This window comes from Kogia breviceps, chromosome 14 (assembly GCF_026419965.1).
Source record: "Kogia breviceps isolate mKogBre1 chromosome 14, mKogBre1 haplotype 1, whole genome shotgun sequence".
In the NCBI taxonomy this organism is placed as follows: domain Eukaryota; kingdom Metazoa; phylum Chordata; class Mammalia; order Artiodactyla; family Physeteridae; genus Kogia; species Kogia breviceps.
The window spans coordinates 1,380,226-1,399,378 of record NC_081323.1 but is presented as its reverse complement, the minus strand read 5'-3'; the positions used below and the strand labels follow the sequence as shown (position 1 = coordinate 1,399,378).

Below are 19,153 nucleotides of genomic sequence, written 5' to 3'. Positions count from 1 at the left end.
GAAGTCCAATTTTTTTTGGTTGTCGTTGCTGCTGCCCGTGCCTTTGGTCTCATAGGCAAAAAATCATTGCCAAACCCAATGTCATGAAGGTTGTGTCCTGTTTTCTTCTAAGAGTTTATAGTTTTATGTTGTTTATGTACTTGATCCATTTTGAGTTAATTTTTGCAACTGATGTGAGGTAAGGGTCCAGCTTCATTCTTTTGCATGTGGAGACCCAGTTTGCCCAGCACACTTGTTGAAGACAGTCCTTTCCTGCTTAAACGGTCCTCATCAAAAATCATTTGACCTTATGTGTGTATGTGTGAGGGTTTATTTCTGGGCCCTCTACTCTGATGGATAGGACTCTCGCAGACCTCTCTCTCTCTCCTTTCTGGTGCTCCGGGGCTCTACCTGTCTCCGTCTCCTGCCTCTCAGCTACAGAGACAATCTCTTGATGACCAGGGCTAGCTGGGCTGACCCACACACTGACACAGACAGGCAGGCCAGCTGTGCAGACCCCCAAATGAGACAGGCTGGCACCGAGGACCCTTTGCTGCAGGGCTTGCACCTGGACAGATGTCTCATTGAGCTACAAAACACCGTACAAAAAAAACCATGGGATGAAAAATAGCAGCATACATGCACAGTGAAGGCAAATTATGGACAGAAAGATACAAAAAAACCAAAAACCCAGCTGCCACTTTTAAAGAGCTGGGAGCAAAAGCAGGGTCCTGCGCATGCGCCCTGCACACCCCACCACCAGAGGGGTGGGCATACCACCTAAGCCACCCCTCTGGCCCGAGCCCTAGACCTGCCCCTATTCTCACCCCATATAAGAAACCAGCTCAGCTCCCCTGGGGAGCTAGCAACGGTACCTGTCACTTGTTTCCGCTTCCCCATGCTGCAGCAGGAGCCCTGATAAAGCGTTGCCTGAATTTCTTGTCTGGCTTCTTATCAATTTCTATTGATTAGGGAAGGCCAAGAACCCTCGTAGGTATCACCACCACAAACACGTAATGTCTGTGCGCGTGCTGGGGGTCCTGGAAAAAGCACACACCTCTCACGGCTGGCATGAACATGGATTGTGACCTTCCCACGAGGCGCTGGCCTCGGTGACCCCACTCCCGATGCCCAGCTGCTGGCGCCCAGCGGAAGCAACAGCAGGAACACTGCCCGCACGAACACTGGCTTCCGGGTACGAGGGAGGTGGCTTCAGCCCCCACCAGGCCCAGATGTTAAACCCTCCCAGAGCCGCGCAGAAGTTGGCAGTGACTCAAACGGGGCACCGTGTGGCCAAGCTGATGGGGAACACTTGCACATCAGCACAGGGTGAGCAAACACAGGCTTGGGAAGTGAGCTGGGAGCCCAGACTGGCAGGATGGGGAGGGCGTGTCAAGCAAAGGGGCATTTGGACTTCGGAGACTCCACGGCCAGGCTCAGCCCGGGCAGCAGGCGGAGGCCAAGCGCTCAGGGTCTGGAGTCCACCCCCAGGGGCCTTCCCTCACCTCCGCGAAATGAAGCCCAGGAGGATGTTTTAGTTGAGGCTGCAGGGCAAGCCCCCAGGAACGCAGGGCGGAGGACCCTGGGAAGTCAGCTCTGCAGCCTGGAGTTTTTCTATTTTCTTCCTTAACGGACCCTTAGCACCAGGAGAGACTGCTCCGAGGAGGACGGAGTGGGCGTGATGTGGGGGGAGGGGTCCTGGGCAGGGGCCGGATGGTGCAGGGCGAGCGAAGGGCTGGGGAGGCTCGACCTGTTTCTGCCACGAGGCTTGGCCAAACTCCTTCCCTGCTCAGGCACTGGTTTCCCGAGGGGTTGTCTTCCACGTCCTGGGAGGGCGCCCCCCACCCCAGCCCTGCCGCTCCTCCCTCAAGACCCCAGGGGCTCTCCCCACTCTTCGCTCTTAGAACCAACGGCGCCCCTCTTGCGTCCACGTTCGTGATGCCGGGCTTGTCTCCGGGGTAAGCGCTCCAGTCCGCAGCTCTCATGTACTGAGAAGCGCGGCCCGTTCCAGGGCCCCCGCCCTCGCCCCCCGGGTCCGCAGGTCCTGACTGAGCGGCCGCGGGCACCGGGCGGTACAGGCGGCGGGAAGCGCCCGCTCCGGGCGCAGCCCACCGCTGCGGGGACCCGCCCGCGGGCGCTCTCGCGAGTCCGCGCCGGCCACCCGCCCAGCACGGCGACTCGCCCTCAAGGATCGACCTCTGTCACCCTGCGGCCGCCGGACGTCGGGAGGCTCTCACCCGCCGGAAGCAGAAGTGCGTCAGAGCGGCCGGCCTTCCTCTCTGCGTACAGTCGCGGCGGCGTGCGGGACCCGGAAGTACTCGCCGAGGCCCCGCCCCACCCGCTAATAGCACTGCCGGGGGAAAAGGCCCTTCCTTTCTGCGCTCGCGCTCGTTGTGGTACCACCAGGTGGGTCTCGCGGCCGCGGTCGGGGTCGGGGCCCGGGCTGGGTGGCGGAGCGGGGGCCTGGGTCGGGGCGGGGCGGGGACGGACTCGGGCGTGCGGGGGTCGGGGCCTGGGGCCCGGGGTCGGTGCGGGGCGGGGACGGACCCGAGCGCGCGGACAACGGCCCGTCTTCACGGCGCTGCGGGGGGCTCCGCAGACGCTCCCTCAACATGCAGAACGACGCCGGCGAGTTCGTGGACCTGTACGTGCCGCGGAAATGGTGAGCATCTTCCGCCCCGGTCCCTGCATCCCCCCCGCCGCCGCGCCCTCTCCCTGCCCCTCTCCTGCCGAGCCCCGTCCCCGCTCACTGCGCTCCCCCCGCAGCTCTGCCAGCAACCGCATCATAGGCGCCAAGGACCACGCATCCATCCAGATGAACGTGGCCGAGGTGAGCCGGGCGGCGGGACGGCTTGTCCCCTGGGGAGGGGGCGAGGTCTGGGCGGGCCTCACGTCGATTCCCAAACCCCAGGTTTAGACCCGAAGGCGTTTGGGTGCACCTCTCTGTGACCCCCCTTCTCGATTCATAGGTTGACAAGGTGACAGGCAGGTTCAACGGTCAGTTTAAAACCTACGCCATCTGCGGGGCCATTCGCAGAATGGTGAGTGTTCCCCGGCCTTGCTGTTCAGCTGGCCTTTGAGCCATAGTGGCATCTCCCTCCCTGTTCCCAACCTGAGCAGGTTTGTTGGCAGAATAGACTGCAGTCTGCTGCACTGGAGTGCGCTGGCTGCCAGCCCTCTCCTGGGGGTGAAGGGTGCTGGGGGGCCCAAGAAAGGGCCCACTCTGAAAAAACAGGCAGGCAACGACCTGGGAGCTTCCCAGTTATCACAGCTCCCTGAGGCCCCAGGGGTCTGATCCCCGTACCGTCAGGGGTCTGCCTGACGCTAGCGTGTCTCCCCTTGTTCGGTTTGGACGGCAGTGTGGCTGGACGTCTGGTCAGCAGGGCGCCTGGTCCCAATGTGTCTTCTCCCCTAGGGCGAGTCAGATGATTCCATTCTCCGACTGGCCAAGGCTGACGGCATTGTCTCAAAGTAAGAGAACTGGGGTCTGGGCACAAAAGCCCAGCATGTCTTTGGAGACCAGGTTTTAAAGTTCTTCCTTTTGTTCCAGGAACTTCTGATTGGAGAGGATCCTGGATGTGGAACATGTGGCATAAATAAAGAGTGAAAACCTATCTGTTGTTTCACTTCTGTGCTTTGATGGGGTGTGTGTGGGGGGGGCTCCTCTGGGCTCTGGAGGGTCGGGGCTGGCATTTTGCTGTGATTGGAAGGGGCCAGCCGGCTGAAGGGCAGTCTGTGACACGTGTTGCAAAACCGAATTTTACTTAAAGCATAAATACATTACATTTTGCAAACAGATCCATGACACTTGACTAGACAGTGAGGTCAGATGGCCACTTAAGCGCTCATTTAAGTCCACAGCGCCTCCTAGGCACTGAGGAAGTGGCCCCAGGCCCTTGGATACAGATGTGTGGGCTGGTTCTAGGGGGTGACATTTTAGGCTGAAGTTTAATGCCGTAAATACTGGCTTCACTTGAGTACCACACGGCGGCAGCTGTTGACATTAAAAAGGACGCAATGCACTAAGAAGAAGGTTACAGACGAGTTTGGTAAATGACTAATTCTCACTACATAAACAAGCAAACTTACCGTAAAGTTACCGTATCAGCCGTTCTATCATCTGTATAGAAATTTCCAGGAAGATGTGTTCCTCAAGGCTAATTGTAAACCAGGACGTACATTTTGTAAGTCAGTCCCCTGCAGTGCCTGTAACAGGAGTGTCCTTGAGACGCTGTGTTGGCTGGACAGGTCACTTTGCAGTTGCCTGGCGCCTAGCAGCTTCATCCTTCAAGTCCTCCTTGGTGCACATCAGGTTTGGGAGGCATCTTGGGGAAGACAGGGAAGAGGCACTCCTCAATAAGGTCAGAGTACAGACGGGCTTTGTGCTCCATCCTGCAGTTGTCCCCCCTCCTCCCTTAGCCCAAGCCACTGGCTGAGGAAGAAGGAACAGCAGCCAGCAGGGCGGGTGCCGAGCCGCCGTCGTGCACCCCTGCTGGGGTCTCAAGTTGCTGGTGGTTGAGCGCTGACGAGGGCTGGCCTCTCTCCGTTCTGCAAAAGCACCAGTGCACACGCATAGGAAGCAGGGTGGGGCTGTCCCAGAGCCCCTCCAGTGACAGGTTTATGGGCCAGCAGTAGGGAAGCAGCTTAATGGCCCAGCCAACACGGTCCTTTCTGAGAGCAGCTGAGCCGTGAAGAAGCTCCGGCCCGTGGACTTCAGTGTTTCTGGTGGGGCGGCGAGTGGAAGAACTGGGCCACGTGTAGCGTAGAGAAGCTGGCGCGCCGGGCACACACCTGCCCAGAAGGACAACGACCAGCCCTTGGGGTCTGCTTGGTGTGGCGGCTCCTCTAGCCAAGGCGGCTTCCACTTGCTGCCGGGAGGAAGAAGGCTGGCCTGACCCTTGCGGGGAGGCAGGGCTGTGAAGGGGTCAGTCTCCTCCCCGCTGGAGGGTGAAGTGTGGTTCAAGTCACAACTTCAGCAGACGCCGTTTAACCAGTTTCTGTTCCCTCAGGAAAAAAAGACCCACAGAACCAAATCCTACACGACAGTAAACACGGTTTCTCCACAATATTGCTTAGGAAGGTCAAGAGCCAGCAATCCAGTCATCCTGAAGGTCCCAAGTGTCGTGGGCAAGGGGGGGTCTTCCCGGTGAGACGGATCCCTGCGTGGGGTGGGCTAGTTCTGTGCCCAGAAGCCTGTTGTGGTGTGTGACCCCAAACAGGGCATCAGGACTTCACAGTGATGTGATCCTTGGAAGAACAGAAGTCCAAGAGTAAAAAAATGAGACCAAAACCAACCAGGGGTCTGCTCTCCTTGGCTTAGGCTGACGCCAGAGGGGTGTGTGTGTGTGTGTGTAGGTGTGTGTGTGTGTGTGTGTGTAGGGGTGTGTGTGTGTGTGTAGGTGTGTGTATGCGGGGAGGTGGGTGCACACCCCCCGAGGGGGCTGTGCTGGGAAGGAGCCGGGCCAGCGGGGGCAGTGGGGATTCCACAGTGCGGTCTCCACGTCCAAAAACCCCAAACAGCCGAGATTAATGCCCCAATAGGTTAACGCTAGCAATCGAGCGCGTGCAGTGAAGTCTGGAAACCCAGATCTCCTGAGACGCTAGTGCGGTGGCTACGATGGTAGCAGAAGGCTGAGTGATGCGAAGAGGAGAAACGCTGTGAAGTCAGGATTCACCACCGCGCGTCGTAAGTCAACGTCCTGGTGCCAGACCAGGCACAGGAAAAAACCAACAAAGCCCCACATTCTGCCCACGGAGGAACGCAGCAGGGCTCTCCGAAACAGCGCGGTGGTGTGGTGTGCTTTGGAACAGAAGCTGTGTCCCTCCAGGGAAGCGAGGGCGTGGGGGGCAGTGGCACGGGCTGGCGAGGGCCGCGCGTCCGCGCCCCGGGCCTGGAAACACGCCTGCCGGCCCACGACGTGCCGGGGCGCCCACAGGGCCGGGCCAGGCTAGAACCGCTGCGTGAGGCGTCTGTAATGAGGTAACACTTGGTTCTCGGGAAGGTAGAGAGCAAGTTCCAGGGCCACGAGCACCGTGAACTCAAACCCAATTAGATCCCGTCTGTTGAACCGAAACTTTTCTTCTAACTTCTGTGTTGAAGAAGAGAGAGGGCTTGAGCTGCGGCCCCTCCTCCGGTTCCTGTCCAGGCGGCCGGGTCTGGGCGTGGGTGGTGACCCCCCCCCTCCCGCAGCCGGGAGGGGTGGGACAGGGACACGCATACTCACGTCGATGAGCTGCTTCACGTCATTCTTGCGGAGATCGCTGCTGATCTTGGCGGCCAGCAGCACGCAGGCGCCCGCGCACAGCTTGCGGTTCTGCTTGTTGAGCTTGCCCTGCAGGACCAGCTTCTCGAAGTACACGTAGGCCATGGACACTGTCACGGGCTCCAGACCACACTCCTCAGACAAGTTCCGCATCTCTCGTTTCAAACTGCGGGTTTACACGGGAGCCAAGGGCTTTGGGGCCAGGAGGCGGCCACGTCCCTGCTTGAGGGGTGTGCCTTTGGACCACTAGAAAAGCGCCATTTCCTCCCAGACGCTGTGGCCCACTCTAGGGCCCACGGCTTGGTGGGCGGGCAGCAGGCTGGTCTTGGTCTCCACTCGGCCCTCAGCTGGGCCCGCGGCACCCAACTGTCCTCAAGGGGACCCCCCCGGAGGACAGAGTCCCTGTGCTCCTGTGGCAGTGAGGGGGCCGTGTGGGGAGGGAAGGGCAGTGCAAAGGCCCTGTGGTGCGGCGTGCCGAGGCAGAGTCTGGACCTCTGGCTGTGGGGCCTCAACCTTCTCACCTATCAAGCGGGGACGGTCACAGGGCCTGGCTCAGGGGCTGTGGGCGCCAGTGAGGAGCGGCAGGGGAGCTGCTGGCACTGGCCTGGCTGGACAGCGGGAAGGGGCTGAGGAGGGGCGCGTCCCTTTATTAAGCTCAGGAGTCTACGTAGAGCCGGCCTAGCAGCAGCTTGCGGAAGGCCCTGTCGGGCAGCGGGCTCGAAGACGCCCGCCTCCGCCCTCCTCACCTCCTAATTTTGCTCAGCGTCAGCTTGATGTGCGGGAACTTCTCCCGGAAGGTCTCGTTCATGTCCTTCTTGAGGTCGGAGGGCTTCACGTACTCTATCACCGTGGTCTGCAACGGAGAAGGACCGTCCCCATGCAGTCCCAGGGGCGTCTGCACGCCACCTGGGCCTACGACTGTGAGGCGCCGGGCCTGCGAGGACGGTGCCGAGACATGGGTGAGGCTGGGCCCCGGGTGCGCAGCCGCCCCTGCCCCCCCATGGCGGCCCACAGCCCAGCCCCGGGTGGCACCCCTACCATGTAGGACGCGAAGATGAGGACGCGCTTGTGCTTGCCGCAGGGCCACTGAGGGTCATCCAGGAGGTCGGGGTTGTACTCCAGGGCATCCCCCGCGTCGGCCCCTGTGAGCAGAGGGCAGCCCTGACCCACCACAAGCCCCGGTGAGCGGCTTGGCCGAGCTTGGCCTAGTGCCAGGCAGCAGCTGTGCTGAGGGTGTCATCGTGGGGCAAGGAGAGCGGGGTCGGGGGCTCCAGGCGTGGCCCCCCTCCTCGGGGGCCGGGGTCGGGGAGGACGTCCTGATGAGGGGGACCCCCGCCCAGAGCCATCGGTGGGTGCAGGTTCTCTGCGGCTGGACTCAGGCGCAGCACAGGGCGTGCGCTCTGGGGGCCCCCCTCCTGAGAGGCTGCGGCGGACCCGCTCCCCACGCTCGGGCTGAGGACCGTGGGCTCGGGTGGAAAGCCCTGGGCCACCTGCCCTGTCCCCGGTCAGGGCCCTTGGGCTACCTAGTTCCGAGCCAGCTGGCGCCGCCCTGGGCGGGACGGGTTTGCATCTGGGCCCCAGCAGAGCGCGGGGGGCGCTGGGCCGGGGCTGAGGCGGCGGGCCGTGGCTGTCCAGCTTGAGCGTGACCAGGGCGTTGGTGGGGTACAGGAACTTGGCGTAAGACACAACCTGGCAGGCAGTGCATCGGGCTTAGCCCCGCCGCCCCGTCCAGGACCAGAGGTCCAGCCAGGTCCCTCCTGACCGCTGCAGCTCCCGCCACCCAGGGCTGACACTGCTCCCCGCTTGCAGGTTCCAGAACGCCCCGCCCCTCATCTGGGCTCTGCAGCCAGAGCTCCTCCCTGCCTCGGGGGCCCCCACCTCCCATCATCACCAGGCCCCCACCAGGCGACCGGCCCGTTTGCACACGCTGCGTGGCTTCCTCCCGTGGGACCTTACGTTTTCGAGGACTCAAGTGAAACACAACTTTGAGTCTACTTCCTTGACAGACATAAGTAAGGCCCCTGCCCCCTAACCCCGGCGTCTGCTCCTACCTTTCCATCCGCCCCCAGCTCGACGCCTTCCAACTGGAAAACCATCTCTGAAGACACGGAAATGCAGCCGGACGGATGCCTCTGCTTCTGGCTGTCCACCCTCAGGTCACTGCAACGCACGGGATGGGACAGAGCTGTCGGCCCCGGCCCCGACCTCGCGCAGGCAGGGAGCCGAGCCCCAGGAGCCCGCAGCAGCCTCAGCAGGGGTCCCGAGGACTCCCGCTGTGAGAGCCTTCTGTGTCTCAGCTCCTTCCCAGCCCCAGGCCCTTCCTGTTCAATCTCCCGGGTGGTGGGCCGACCTCGGTTTCACCCCAAGTCACTTCCCAGGGGTGCGCCCACTTGCAGCCACACCCTCGGGCACACAGGTCCCGCCGCGCCGTCCCCACCCTGACAGCCACCTCCCTCTTCCCGGGGCTGTGCGCTGGGCACAGCTGCCCGGACTGCTCACGTGATGCACAGCTGTGTCCCACCAGGAGGAACGTCCCAGGCACCTACGCTTAGCAGCCCAAACGAGGTAACAGTGCGGATGCGCCCCTCCCCGAGGACCAGGACCCAAATGGCCTTCGAGCTCTCAAGCAGCTTCGGCAGAAGCTGCTCCACTGGCCCCGTGTGAGGCAGTGACGGTGTGCAGCCCCCGGCCGGTGCGGACCAGCCGCTCACCTGACACGCAGGCCTTCTCCATAGGGCAGGACCGAGAAGGCTGCACACAGGGACCGCTTGGCGCAGATGAGCACGATCCTGCGGGAAGGACGGGGTCAGGGCAGGGCGGCAGGCGTTTCCCCTCCTGCCTAGACTCAGATGGGAACTGCCCCAGGCATTGGGACGCCCGGGATGGCGGTTCACACGGGAGAGGCCAGGCCGTGCAGACACCAGAGGCAGAGGCACATGCCCGAGGACGGCTGGTCGGGGAAGCCCATCCTCAGGCATCCCAGCGGGGTTGGAGCCTCACGGCATCAGAAAGCGCCCGGTTCCATGTCCCGAGACAAAGGGGCCCGAGAGGGGCCACTGCGTGTGGCGCGCAGCAGGGAGGATGGCCTTTCCTTCCTCTGGGCATGGCTCTGCCCAGCCCGGCCCCAGTTCAGCAGGGAGGATGACGGTGGAAGACCCCCTTCCCTGGCTGGGACCCTGGGCACCCAGGGCCCGCTGAAGCCAGCCTGGCGCTCAGTCTCCGGGGGGCCTGCTCCGGGGCCGAGCCCGTCATGCTGGGGGCCACGCTGGGGGGTCCAGGACCGTCCGAGCTACAGCCACCGCAGGGAAGACGCAGCACTGCCCGACCGGGGCTGCCTGGTAGGTGGCTGGGCACGGCCTCCAGCAGGAAGGGCAACGGTCTGGAGACGCTGTGGGTCAGGACGATGGCCTCAAGGCCAGGAGGGCGGAGCGTGAGGGACACGGGGCAGGAGGGACGGGGCTTCTACAGATGTAGGGCCTCGGAGGGCTGTGCTGGGCACTGGCTGTCACCCTGCAGCCCAGTTCAGGGCAGCCAGATGCCCTCTGTGTTCCCTTCTCTCCCAGACACAGCCGGCCACTCGGCCTGTTCCCACTGTGTTTCCAACGTCCCTGTGTCTTAGACTTCTACTCAAGGCTGTGGTGGCCAGATGGCTCCTCGCCCAGGACGTGCTGTGGACCCCAGCGTTTGGTGAATACAAAGGGAAGAGGGTGGGATGGGGAGGAGGGTCCACTTCCGAAGGGACACGGGCTGGGCCGTGTGGGCGAGCACTTCCTTAGCGCACCGAAGGAAGAAAGGGTTGCTGGCGAGGGCAGGACCCCGGACCCCCCAGGCTCGAGGAAGGACACGGTGGGCAGCCCCAGGGCTGGGCTGGGCTGGCACGCGCTGGCACCTGCTGTTCTTGGTGTCGTACTGCCTCATGTTCTTGATGAAATGCATCTTCTTCAGGCCTTTGTGTCTTGGGGATCCAGACATATGTTTGGTTCTGCAGGTGAAAAGCAGGTCACTCTTCCCCTCCTGGGAGCCTCTGTGGCCCCAGGAGAAAGGACGGGGGTGCAAGCGGCAGGCGGGGCTCCTTACCTTTGAACCGAGGCACACCCCACCGTATCTTCCAGAAACTCGAGGGAGCAGCGCTGGGAGCCTGCGCGCCTTCTGTAAAGAGGACACGGCAGGGCCTCAGGGTGCTGCCCCTGGCCCAGGACACCCAGAAGCCTCTCCCCCTCGGCTGGGCCGCCCTCCCCGCACCAGCCCCCATCCCCGGCCTCAGGGCCCTCGCAGGGGCTGTTTCCTCGGTCTGGAACCTTCTTTCTCCAGATCTTCCCATGGCTACGTCCCCCTTGACTTGAGGCTCAGTTCACACGTGGCCCTCCCGCTCCCAGGGCAGCAGCAGTCCTGGTATGCATGTCAGGGAGGCGGCTGCTTGGGCCTGTCGCCTGGCGGAAGCACAGTAGGCGTTCTGAGCTTGCGGTGCTCCCCTGCCCTTGCCTCCTGCCTCTCAGCTCACCCCTGGGAGCATAAAGGAGCCAGAAACCCGTCAACCTACAGCCCCTCCTCAGCACCGTCCGGGCCTGGTGGCCAGAATTCTTCCCGGAGCCAAACCCTGCCCAGGGACAGGGAGGAAAGCGCTTCTATTAGACCCACGCAGAGGGGAGTCTGAACACAGATGTGTGGCTGTGTGGTCAGGAGGCCCCCTGGGTTGGGGAGATGGCCTCGGCGACTCCTCGGGAGGGGACACAAATGGCCTTACGTCAGGCCTGAGGCTGAAGGCTAGAGACCCCCAGACGTGCTGGGTGGTCGGGGAGGAGTGTGTCCCGGTGACCACAAAAGGGAACCAAAGATTGGCTGCCCGATTACAGTCGGGGGCTCCCCTCAGCCCTCTGAGGTGCTGACAGAGCTGGGGTTGTCCCAGAGACAAACCGGGTGTTTGGTCTGGTTTAAAACCATCCCAGGAGGGCGCCTTACCAGCACCCAGCACACAGGGAGCTCGGGAGGGCAGCCTCCCACCTGGCACTGGGCCCAGAAACCCTGCGCAGGCTGCGCCCTCAGGTCAAGATCACACACCCAGGTTCTTGCCACCAAGGCCGCAGGCAGGGAAAGCCAAAGAAGCCAAGAAGGCGGGCCCTGCTGCCCCACCCCCTCCTGGAGCTCAGGTCGCCGTGGTTTACGTGGTTTACGAGATGGAGGAGTGCGGCTCTCGCGCCCAGCCTGGGCTGGGCAGGTGTCCAGGGCCCACGTGTCAACAGCGCGGCCATTTCCTAAGAGGCTGAGCCTCGCCGCTGAGCCGCTCCCGGAAGCTGCGGCCTGCCCAGATGCCGCGTTCTGTGCAGCATCTCACGGGACCCTCCCCGCAGCAGGACCCCTGGCGTCCGGACGAGGCCTGGCAGGGTCAGGCCATCTCTCCCAGTTCAGGCCAGACACGCAGCAACCAAGGAGGCCTGGGGTAGGGGCTGGTGCCCACCGGCTCCACGGTGGGTGATGAGGCAGGCCCTGTCCTGAGAGGGTGCCCCACTGCAGGCGGACGTGCAGGACCTGTGCCGGGAAGCGAAGCCGGCCTGGCGGAGACGGGAACGCCCCGGACAGGCGTGCGTGTGCTGCCCCGCAGGGCAGGGCTGGGCTCGCAGGCCCCGGGCAGCAGTCCCGCGTGGCTTTCTCAGGCTTGCTTCCTCAGGTAATTTCCCAGGTGAGGCCCGACGGCGCCTGCACGCCTGGGACCTCGTTTACAGGGCCCAGAGGCCAGCGGCAGTCTCCACGGAGGCAGCCATGGGCCCTTGGGGACCAGCCCAGGGGCACCATCAGCACCCACACTGCCCGCTGCCTGACCTCGGGCCCAGCTCGCTCCAGGAGACGCCTCTCTTCCCACCAAGCTTCAACACCCGATCCCAGCTGGTTTCGTACATGTCTGTCTTTGTGGTTTCTTCTACATTTCCTTCTCTGTAAGCATTTTATACGTGAACTCAACCCTCACAGCCCGCAGCGTCCGGGTGCTGAAACTGAGGCACAGAGCTGGCGGGGGTCAGGGGCTGGGAGCGGCGCCCTGCCCCTGGGTTCTGCCGCCCGCCCCCGTGCCGCCCTCCGGACCGCGTCGGGGGAGCTGGAATCAAGGCTGCTCCGTGCTCTCAGGGCTCCTTTCCTGAACTCGGCCTGTGTCCGCGTGATACTATTTGGGTTTGGGTCCAGAGACAGGGACAACGCTGACGAGGGTACCCTGAATTCTGAGCACAGACCAGGCTGGCCAAGTGAGGGGCCGTTGCTGTCGAGCCCCCCCTTTCCACCTCCCACCCCAGAGGAGCTGGCCCCGCGGCCCAAGGGAGGCGGAGAGCCCCGCTGGGATGGGGACCCTCGGGGGCCGCCAGGCAGCTGCGGGTTTGCTCTTCCCAGGACGGGGACTGGCGCCTGCCCCCTTCCTTAGGCGACGCCCTCTCCAAACCCACTGCTGGCCGGTCGACCGAGGAGGCAGCCTCTCAGGAGTCCCGAGGCGGGACCTCCACGGTCTCCCACGTGGCCCTGGGAAGACGGCACCCCTAAGCACTCGCCGCTCTGGAAACGGCTCAGAATCCGTGGCCCGGGCCTGTAGGCATGACAGGGATGCTCCAGCAGCTCTACCCGAAACGACCCCAACTGGGAGCAACCCCGCCGTGGACCCCACTGGGAGCAGGCCCCTGGAAGCGGTGTGTGCAGGGCCTGGCTGAGAACCTGTGGGGGGACAGGCGGTGCCGCGCCCCGAGTCCTGGTGGTCGGTGGTCAGGATGTGCGCGCCTCTCCCTGAACGCCTGTTAAACCTCTGTTTAAAAAGTGCTACAAGCAAACTACAAAGAACAAAGTTTGGGCTCCTGCCACCTCAGCTAACACCCTCCCACTCCCTGACGTCTGGGCGAATGCGAGTCCCAGGCAGCCAGGAGGCCCTCGCGGCTAAGCCGTCCAACGCACACGGGATGGCGTCCCCCACAGGGTGGCGACTGGCCTGAGGCCGCCTGCGCTGGACTCTGTAGGGACGACGGTCCGGGGCACAGGAGACCACCCCACTGGCTCCCTTTCACAGCTGCCCCTTTACAAACCGGTGACCCATACTCGCCTTCCCCCAGAGACAGGAAGAGAAATTGCCACTTTTTAGACGTCGTTTCCACCGTCTGATAAACTCCTTCACTTTGTAACTGAAAAACAGCCCGGCTGAGAAGAGAAGGGCTCCTGCCTAGTTGGGAGACCACTCGGTCCGAGCCGGGGGCCACGTGCAGGGGCTGCTGTACGTGGGCTCAGACGGTCTGAGGATGGGCAGGCTGCTGACAGGGGCCAGCACGACGACCCTGAACCCTCCCCTGCCAGGAGAGCGTGGGCAGGGGTCTTGTCCGGCCGGCCCACCACTCCACCCCGGCCTGAGCACGGGGCCTGGCACACCACAGGCCGTCGTGCATCCTTGCTGAGTGAGTGCGTCGTCCTAGGTACCCTGTCTCACCGAGTCCCTGCCAGCTTCCCTGGGTGACAGGAGCCACGTGTGGTCCTGGGCCGGCCTCCATCTCAGCAAGGCCTCTGGACCCCCTCTAGGCTCCAACCTCGGTGACCACCTCCAGCCGTTTTCCAGCTGGAGAGCAAGAAACCCCCAAATCAGTGATGTGAACAGACTGCCAGACACTCCACCGAAATCGCTTTAATTCGGACAGGCGCTCAGCAGCCTCCAGAGCGCTAGGCGTCTCCCGGCCAAGTCAGCAGCTAAGACCCCAGGCCCTTTCTGGGAGCCAACCCTGCGCAAACCCTTCAGAAGCGCAAGGGTTTCTGCTCCCAGCTAGCCCGGCCACGCCCCCGGCTCGCCCTCCCCCTTGTTAGTGCCCTGGACACTGAGGACGACTGCTGGGGGTCGAACAGTGTCCCCCAAACATGTGAAGTCCTCGCCCCTGTCAGCTGTGACTACGACCACACCTGCACTAGGGTCTTCACAGGTGTGATCCAGTTAAGATGAAGCCATTAGGCTGGGCCCTGATCCAATGACTGGCTGGATCAGGGTGTCCTTATAAGCAGAGAGAAACGCCAGGTGAAGACAGAGACACCAAGGAGAAGCTGTGTGAGGACGGAGTCAGAGACTGCAGGGTTGTGGCCACAAGCCCAGGATACCTGGGGGACCCTTACCCCGGAGCCCTCCCAGGAGCAAGGGCCTGCTCACACCCCGACTCAGGCTTGTGACTCCAGGACTCTGAGAGGGAACCCTGCTGCTGTCTGAAGCCTCCAGGCCTCCCCCAGGAGAGAGCAGGGCCGACAGGACAGAGGAGGGCACAGCGGTCTGGTGGGGCAGGCAGAGGACCTGCAAGCCTGTGTCTGACCCAGCCGGAGAAGCCAGAAACCGGGTAAGTGCTAGGTGACCACAGTGTTGAAATGAAAGCCAAGTTCTAGGGAGGAAGATAAGGATTCTGACGATTCACTCACTGGCTTAGCAGAAACAGCCACACCGGACTGTGCCCTGAGCATGAAACACACACTCCCCACCGCGGGCTACGCTGTGAGCACACCCTGGACCACGGGGACGTCGGGGACGTCGCTCGAGCCCCCACTCCCCGGGCCGGGCCACTGCCGCCCTCGCCGAGCCCTGGCCGTCCAGCAGACCTCACAACAGCCCCTCCGGCAGGCAGTGCCTAACACAAACCCATCTCACAGAGAAGCAAACCGAAGCTCAGAGAGCCTGTGCCACCTGCTCTGAGTCACAGAGCTCCTGAGAGGTGGAGCTGGAATTGCAACCAGGTCTGTTCCCAAAGCCTGGGTCAGACCACCACACTCATGACACAGACTTGGGGAAAAGGCCCTCAGGATTCTCTCCATTCCCCAGAACAACTTACCCTCGAAGTCCACAGCCTATAGCTGGCAGCCCCCTTTGCTACTCAGCAGCAACTCTCCACCGCCCTGCCTCTGGGTCCGGGGGGCACAGAGAGAAACGGACAGTGCCCACCCCGAGACCCTGCCATCTGTCGGGGGAGGGTCAGTGGCTCTGAGACCCAAGGGCTGGGCCCTGTGCTCGGCAGCAGAAACCGAGGAGGGACAGAGTCTGGGTGGGCATGTGCGGTCCTGCGACATCTGAACAGGGATCTGAAGGCCAAGTGGGAGGGAGGGGCAGGAGAGGGCTCCCTGCACGGGCCGGGCCAGGGGAGGAGGGACACAGGGACCGTGGAGGTGCAGTGGGAAAACCGAAGGGCACCTGACTTGCGCCACATCCCAGCCTGTCCTGTGTCCTCCAGAGCCTGGGCCCCTGCACACACTCTTCAAAAGCAGCACAAGCACCATCGCCAGCCAGGGCTCCTGGCTACAGGTGCTTCATTGCATCCTCCCGTTCGAACAGCTTCGTGGGCCAGGCTGCTGGCCTGTCGGGGTCACAGGGAGGGCCTGGCCCCCAACCGGGGCGCCTGAACTGTTTGCTAAATGACACAAGGCCTGCCCAGCACCACACACAGGGCTGCGGGACCAGGAGAGGAGGGCACAGAGCAGGCCTGGATGTGGGTGAGCTGGACCCACGAGGCCTCACACAGTGGGTGTCCCTGCCGCTGTGCCCTGGGGTGTCGGAGTGACTCGAACGGGACCTGGCGTGAAGGGAGGACTGTCCTCGGGCTGACGGCTGCCAGGAGACAGGACCACTTCGTGGGAGAGTCTGCCAGCTGAGGAAAGCAGGCTTTGGGGTAGGGGGCAGAGCTCAGGGGTGGGGGTGGCCCTGAGATGGACTGAGGCATTCCTAGAAATGAAATCAGGGCAGGGGGAGTGCCTGCGATCTGGGATGTGACAGGCCCAGGGGCCCTGAGCTCAGAGGGGACAAAGGAGGCAGGGGTAATGGGGGCCTCCAGTGACCAGTAGCTGTGGGATGGGGGGATGGGAGGTCTGGCCTGGTGTGGGAGACTCTGGGGCTAGATGTCACAGTACAGGGAAGATCCCTGGCCCACATGGAGAGGGTCACCCAGTTTAGAGGACGAAGGGGAACACAGAGGGGGTGTCTGTGAGTCCCTGTGTCAGCGGGACTGGTAACAGTGGGCTGGGGAGGGGGGTGTGTCTGGCGCTGACAGGGCTCTGTGTCTGGGGGCTGATAAGGGGTGAGGGAACCCCAGACCCATGTTCGGGGCATTGACAAGATTGAGAGGACCCTGACCCCGTATTCAGGGGTGGCAGAATTAAAGGGACCATGACCCTTAAGTCTGGGGACTCACGGGGCCCGAGGAAACCCTAACATCCGTGTCCAGGGAGTTGACAGCTCGCAGATGACTCTCGACTCTGACATCTTAGGATGGTGGGGCCCCCAGTCAAGACTCCCTTCTGGGGCTGGCAAGGCACAGGACACCCCAACTCTCTGTCCCTCACTGACAGGGCCCAGGACACCCCAACTTGTGTCTGGGGCTCACAGGGGATCAGGGTCACCTCCAGATCTCCAAGTCCTATGCCAACAGGTCACTCAAACCCTGTGTCACGAGCTAATCCTGATCTTCTGTAGGTCACCTCAACCCCACATTACGAGCTGAGCCAGCCCAGGACCACCCTGCCACCCTGCTCACTGTGCTGATGGCCCCCAGGTCACTCCGACCCTGTGTCCCGGGCTGTCGGGCCCCCAGGCCACCTCAGCTCCTGCCTGGGCCACTCCACTGCCCCCAACCCTGAGCCCTGGGTGACTCCACCAGGTAACCCCAACCCCCGCGGTGACCCAGCCCCAGGCCACCCAGCCGCCCCCCAGGCCCCAGGTGACCCGGGCCACACTCACCTCTGGCGCTGCCCGTCCAGACCCAAGCTCAGGCCGAGGCCCAAGCCGGCGGGCGCGGGCGCGGGGCTGAGCAGGCCCTGGGGCGCCGAGGCCCTGCCCGCCGGTCCGGGTAGGGGCAGGCCGGCGGGGGGCGCGGGCGGCGGCGGCGGCGGTGGCGGCGGCGGCGCGGGCGGCTCGCGGGCCTCGGCGGGCGGCGGCGGCGGCGGGGGTTTCTCGCCGCCCGGGCCCAGGCTCGGGGGCCGCCCGTCCAGGGAGATGTTGTTGAGGAAGAAGAGCGCGGCCTGGCGGCGCCGCGAATCCCCTCGCCGTCGCAGCGCCTGAGGGGCGGCCCGGGCGGCGGGGCCCGGGGACTGGCCCGGAGACCCACCCGCCGCAGCCGCGGCCATCCTCCGACTGAGCCCGCCGCCCGCCCGCCACCGCCCTCTAGCTCGCGCATGCTCCCGCGCCCGCCGCCCATTGGCCGAGGCGCACCCGTATGCAAATATATTTCCGTCATGCCCGCCCATTGGCCAGCGCGGCGTCACCGGGGGCGGAGGGGGGAGCGGCTCCCTTGGGTCCTAGAGCGGGTTGCGGCCAGGTGGGGAATTCGCGAGAAGCGGGTCGCGGTCCCGCGAGGCCTGGCTCTGGGCGAGCGGTGGAGGTGCCGCGGGTTCGAGTCCCTGACTCGGAAGTCGCGGCCCCGGGGCGCCAGTGCTCTGTTCCATTTGCTGGGCTGTGGCGTTCGTGGTCAGCGTTCTTAAAGCCTCGTCTTTAGGCTCCAACGCACTTCCCCTCTTGGGATGTGTGTCTTTGCGGGGGCGGGGGTCTGACGTGGGGACGCTGGAGCTGTACCACCCGCCAGGAGCCCCAGGAATGGCCAGCAGTGCCCCCTGGCCTCCCCCAGTGACTGAAGACGACATCGCGAGTCCGAGGGGAGAAGGCACCTGCCTGGGGTGGCAGGCAGGCGGGCAGTGCTGGGCCTTCAGCCCCAGAATCTTGCACAGCCGTCAGCAGCAAAGCGACCTTGAGTCTGGGGTGTGCCAGGCCTGTTTCCTCTTCTGTACCAGGACCCTCAACTTCAGAGCCGGTGGCTTCATGCTCAGGTGCTGCCTTCTGGAGCCCCCAGGAGCCCACCTGTGTCTTGGGGGGCAGGGTCCTGCAGCCACCTCTGTGCCACTGGCCTGCTCTGTCCAGCTGTGTGCCTGTGGGCTTACTTATCCTTCAGGTGGGGGACACTGATTTCCACCTCAGGGTATGGTCAGGGTTGAGTGGGCTCAGCCCGGGGCTATCACCAGCGCTGGGTCTTCCCGGCGGCTGGAGACCAGCACTGGCCGTGTGGTCTGCCCACGCAGCTGTGAATGCTCCTGCGTGGAACCATACACCGCACACGCATTTCTCTCCTCCGTGCAGGCGTTGGGGGGCGGGGCAGACACAGCCCTGGCCTGCAGAGCACCTCTTAGTGAGTGGGGAGGTCAGTATCATCATCATGGATCAGGGCCCCAGGGCCTGGCCCTGCTGGCCAGCTGTTACCAGTAGGAGGACCCTGGCAGATTGGGGCGGGGATGGACTGCCAAACTGGTAGCTAATAGTTAAGCGGATGTCAGATGAGGGAAGTGAAAAGGGGCTGTGGGAGGATGAAGCGATGGAGGGCTGTCATTTGGTTATTGGCCCTCAGCTCCCAAACCATGCTGTCTGCTGCCCGATAATGGAGCTGGGCCCTGCAGACTTTTCTCCTCTGCCAGTTGGCATTATGTTAAACTTTGGTGGTGCCGCAGGGACGGGGTGGGGGGGGGCGGGAGGAGTGGGCGTGGTCTTCTTCCAGGTTCTGTGTCAGGTGGAAGCCTGGGTGAGCTGCCCTCTGTGCCCTGTGGTGGTACAGATGGCTCACAGGCCAGAGGACCAGGGACCCAGAGTGTGGAGGGGCTCTGTGTGGGGCCTGGCGGACATTCCCTGTTGTGTTCCCACAGCCCTCCCCAGAGGCTGCCCTGTCCCTGTAATGCTCTGCAGATGGGGCTGGTTTTGATCCTGCCCTTGAGAAAGGGAGTGCCTTCCCATCCCTGGGCACATTCAAGAGCCTCTTGCGTCACCTGCCCAGGCAGGTGGAAGCCCAGATGACCCCTGACCCTGCCAGCTGCATACGCCATCCTTCATTACACTTTATTCTCCGGGTGCCCTGGGACCCCCCCCGCCACTCCGGGTGCTGCCATCAGCCTTCCTGCGC

General features: G+C 63.5%; 2 protein-coding genes across 3 annotated transcripts; one reads left to right on the top strand and one right to left on the bottom strand.

Annotated features, from left to right (window-relative positions):
• Window positions 1–1,799: 1,799 nt before the first annotated feature.
• RPS21 (ribosomal protein S21) lies at window positions 1,800–3,593 on the top strand. Its single transcript, XM_059036605.2, has 6 exons — window positions 1,800–2,385; window positions 2,579–2,641; window positions 2,746–2,809; window positions 2,949–3,020; window positions 3,395–3,450; window positions 3,530–3,593. The coding sequence occupies exons 2-6, from the start codon at window positions 2,592–2,594 to the stop codon at window positions 3,537–3,539; spliced, it is 252 nt and encodes an 83-aa protein (XP_058892588.1). The 5' UTR covers window positions 1,800–2,385; window positions 2,579–2,591; the 3' UTR covers window positions 3,540–3,593.
• A 132-nt stretch (window positions 3,594–3,725) lies between these two features.
• Window positions 3,726–17,358, bottom strand: CABLES2 (Cdk5 and Abl enzyme substrate 2). Of its 2 annotated transcripts, XR_010836397.1 has the most exons (11): window positions 16,954–17,358; window positions 10,320–10,391; window positions 10,132–10,224; window positions 8,954–9,031; window positions 8,294–8,402; window positions 7,766–7,931; window positions 7,281–7,384; window positions 6,989–7,095; window positions 6,204–6,408; window positions 4,069–6,068; window positions 3,764–3,973 (listed from the first exon to the last, which is right to left on the bottom strand). XR_010836397.1 is itself a non-coding variant. In XM_059036539.2 (10 exons), exons 1-10 carry the CDS (start codon window positions 17,337–17,339, stop codon window positions 5,928–5,930), a joined length of 1,461 nt encoding a protein of 486 aa, XP_058892522.1. In that variant the 5' UTR covers window positions 17,340–17,358; the 3' UTR covers window positions 3,726–5,927. The 2 variants fall into 2 exon arrangements, 1 of the variants encoding a protein (XP_058892522.1); XM_059036539.2 differs by having other exon boundaries at window positions 3,726–6,068.
• Between the last annotated feature and the right edge of the window lie 1,795 nt (window positions 17,359–19,153).

Coding starts and splice junctions, on each gene's coding strand:
- CABLES2 (XM_059036539.2), bottom strand. CDS start 17,339: ATGGCCGCGGCTGCGGCGGGTGGGTCTCCGGGCCAGTCCCCGGGCCCC. Junction 8,403..8,953: donor GGAGAAGGCCTGCGTGTCAG/GTGAGCGGCTGG, acceptor CGTGCGTTGCAG/TGACCTGAGGGTGGACAGCC. Junction 6,069..6,203: donor ACGTGAAGCAGCTCATCGAC/GTGAGTATGCGT, acceptor TCTTCAACACAG/AAGTTAGAAGAAAAGTTTCG.
- RPS21 (XM_059036605.2), top strand. CDS start 2,592: ATGCAGAACGACGCCGGCGAGTTCGTGGACCTGTACGTGCCGCGGAAA. Junction 2,642..2,745: donor CTGTACGTGCCGCGGAAATG/GTGAGCATCTTC, acceptor CTCCCCCCGCAG/CTCTGCCAGCAACCGCATCA. Junction 3,021..3,394: donor GCGGGGCCATTCGCAGAATG/GTGAGTGTTCCC, acceptor CTTCTCCCCTAG/GGCGAGTCAGATGATTCCAT.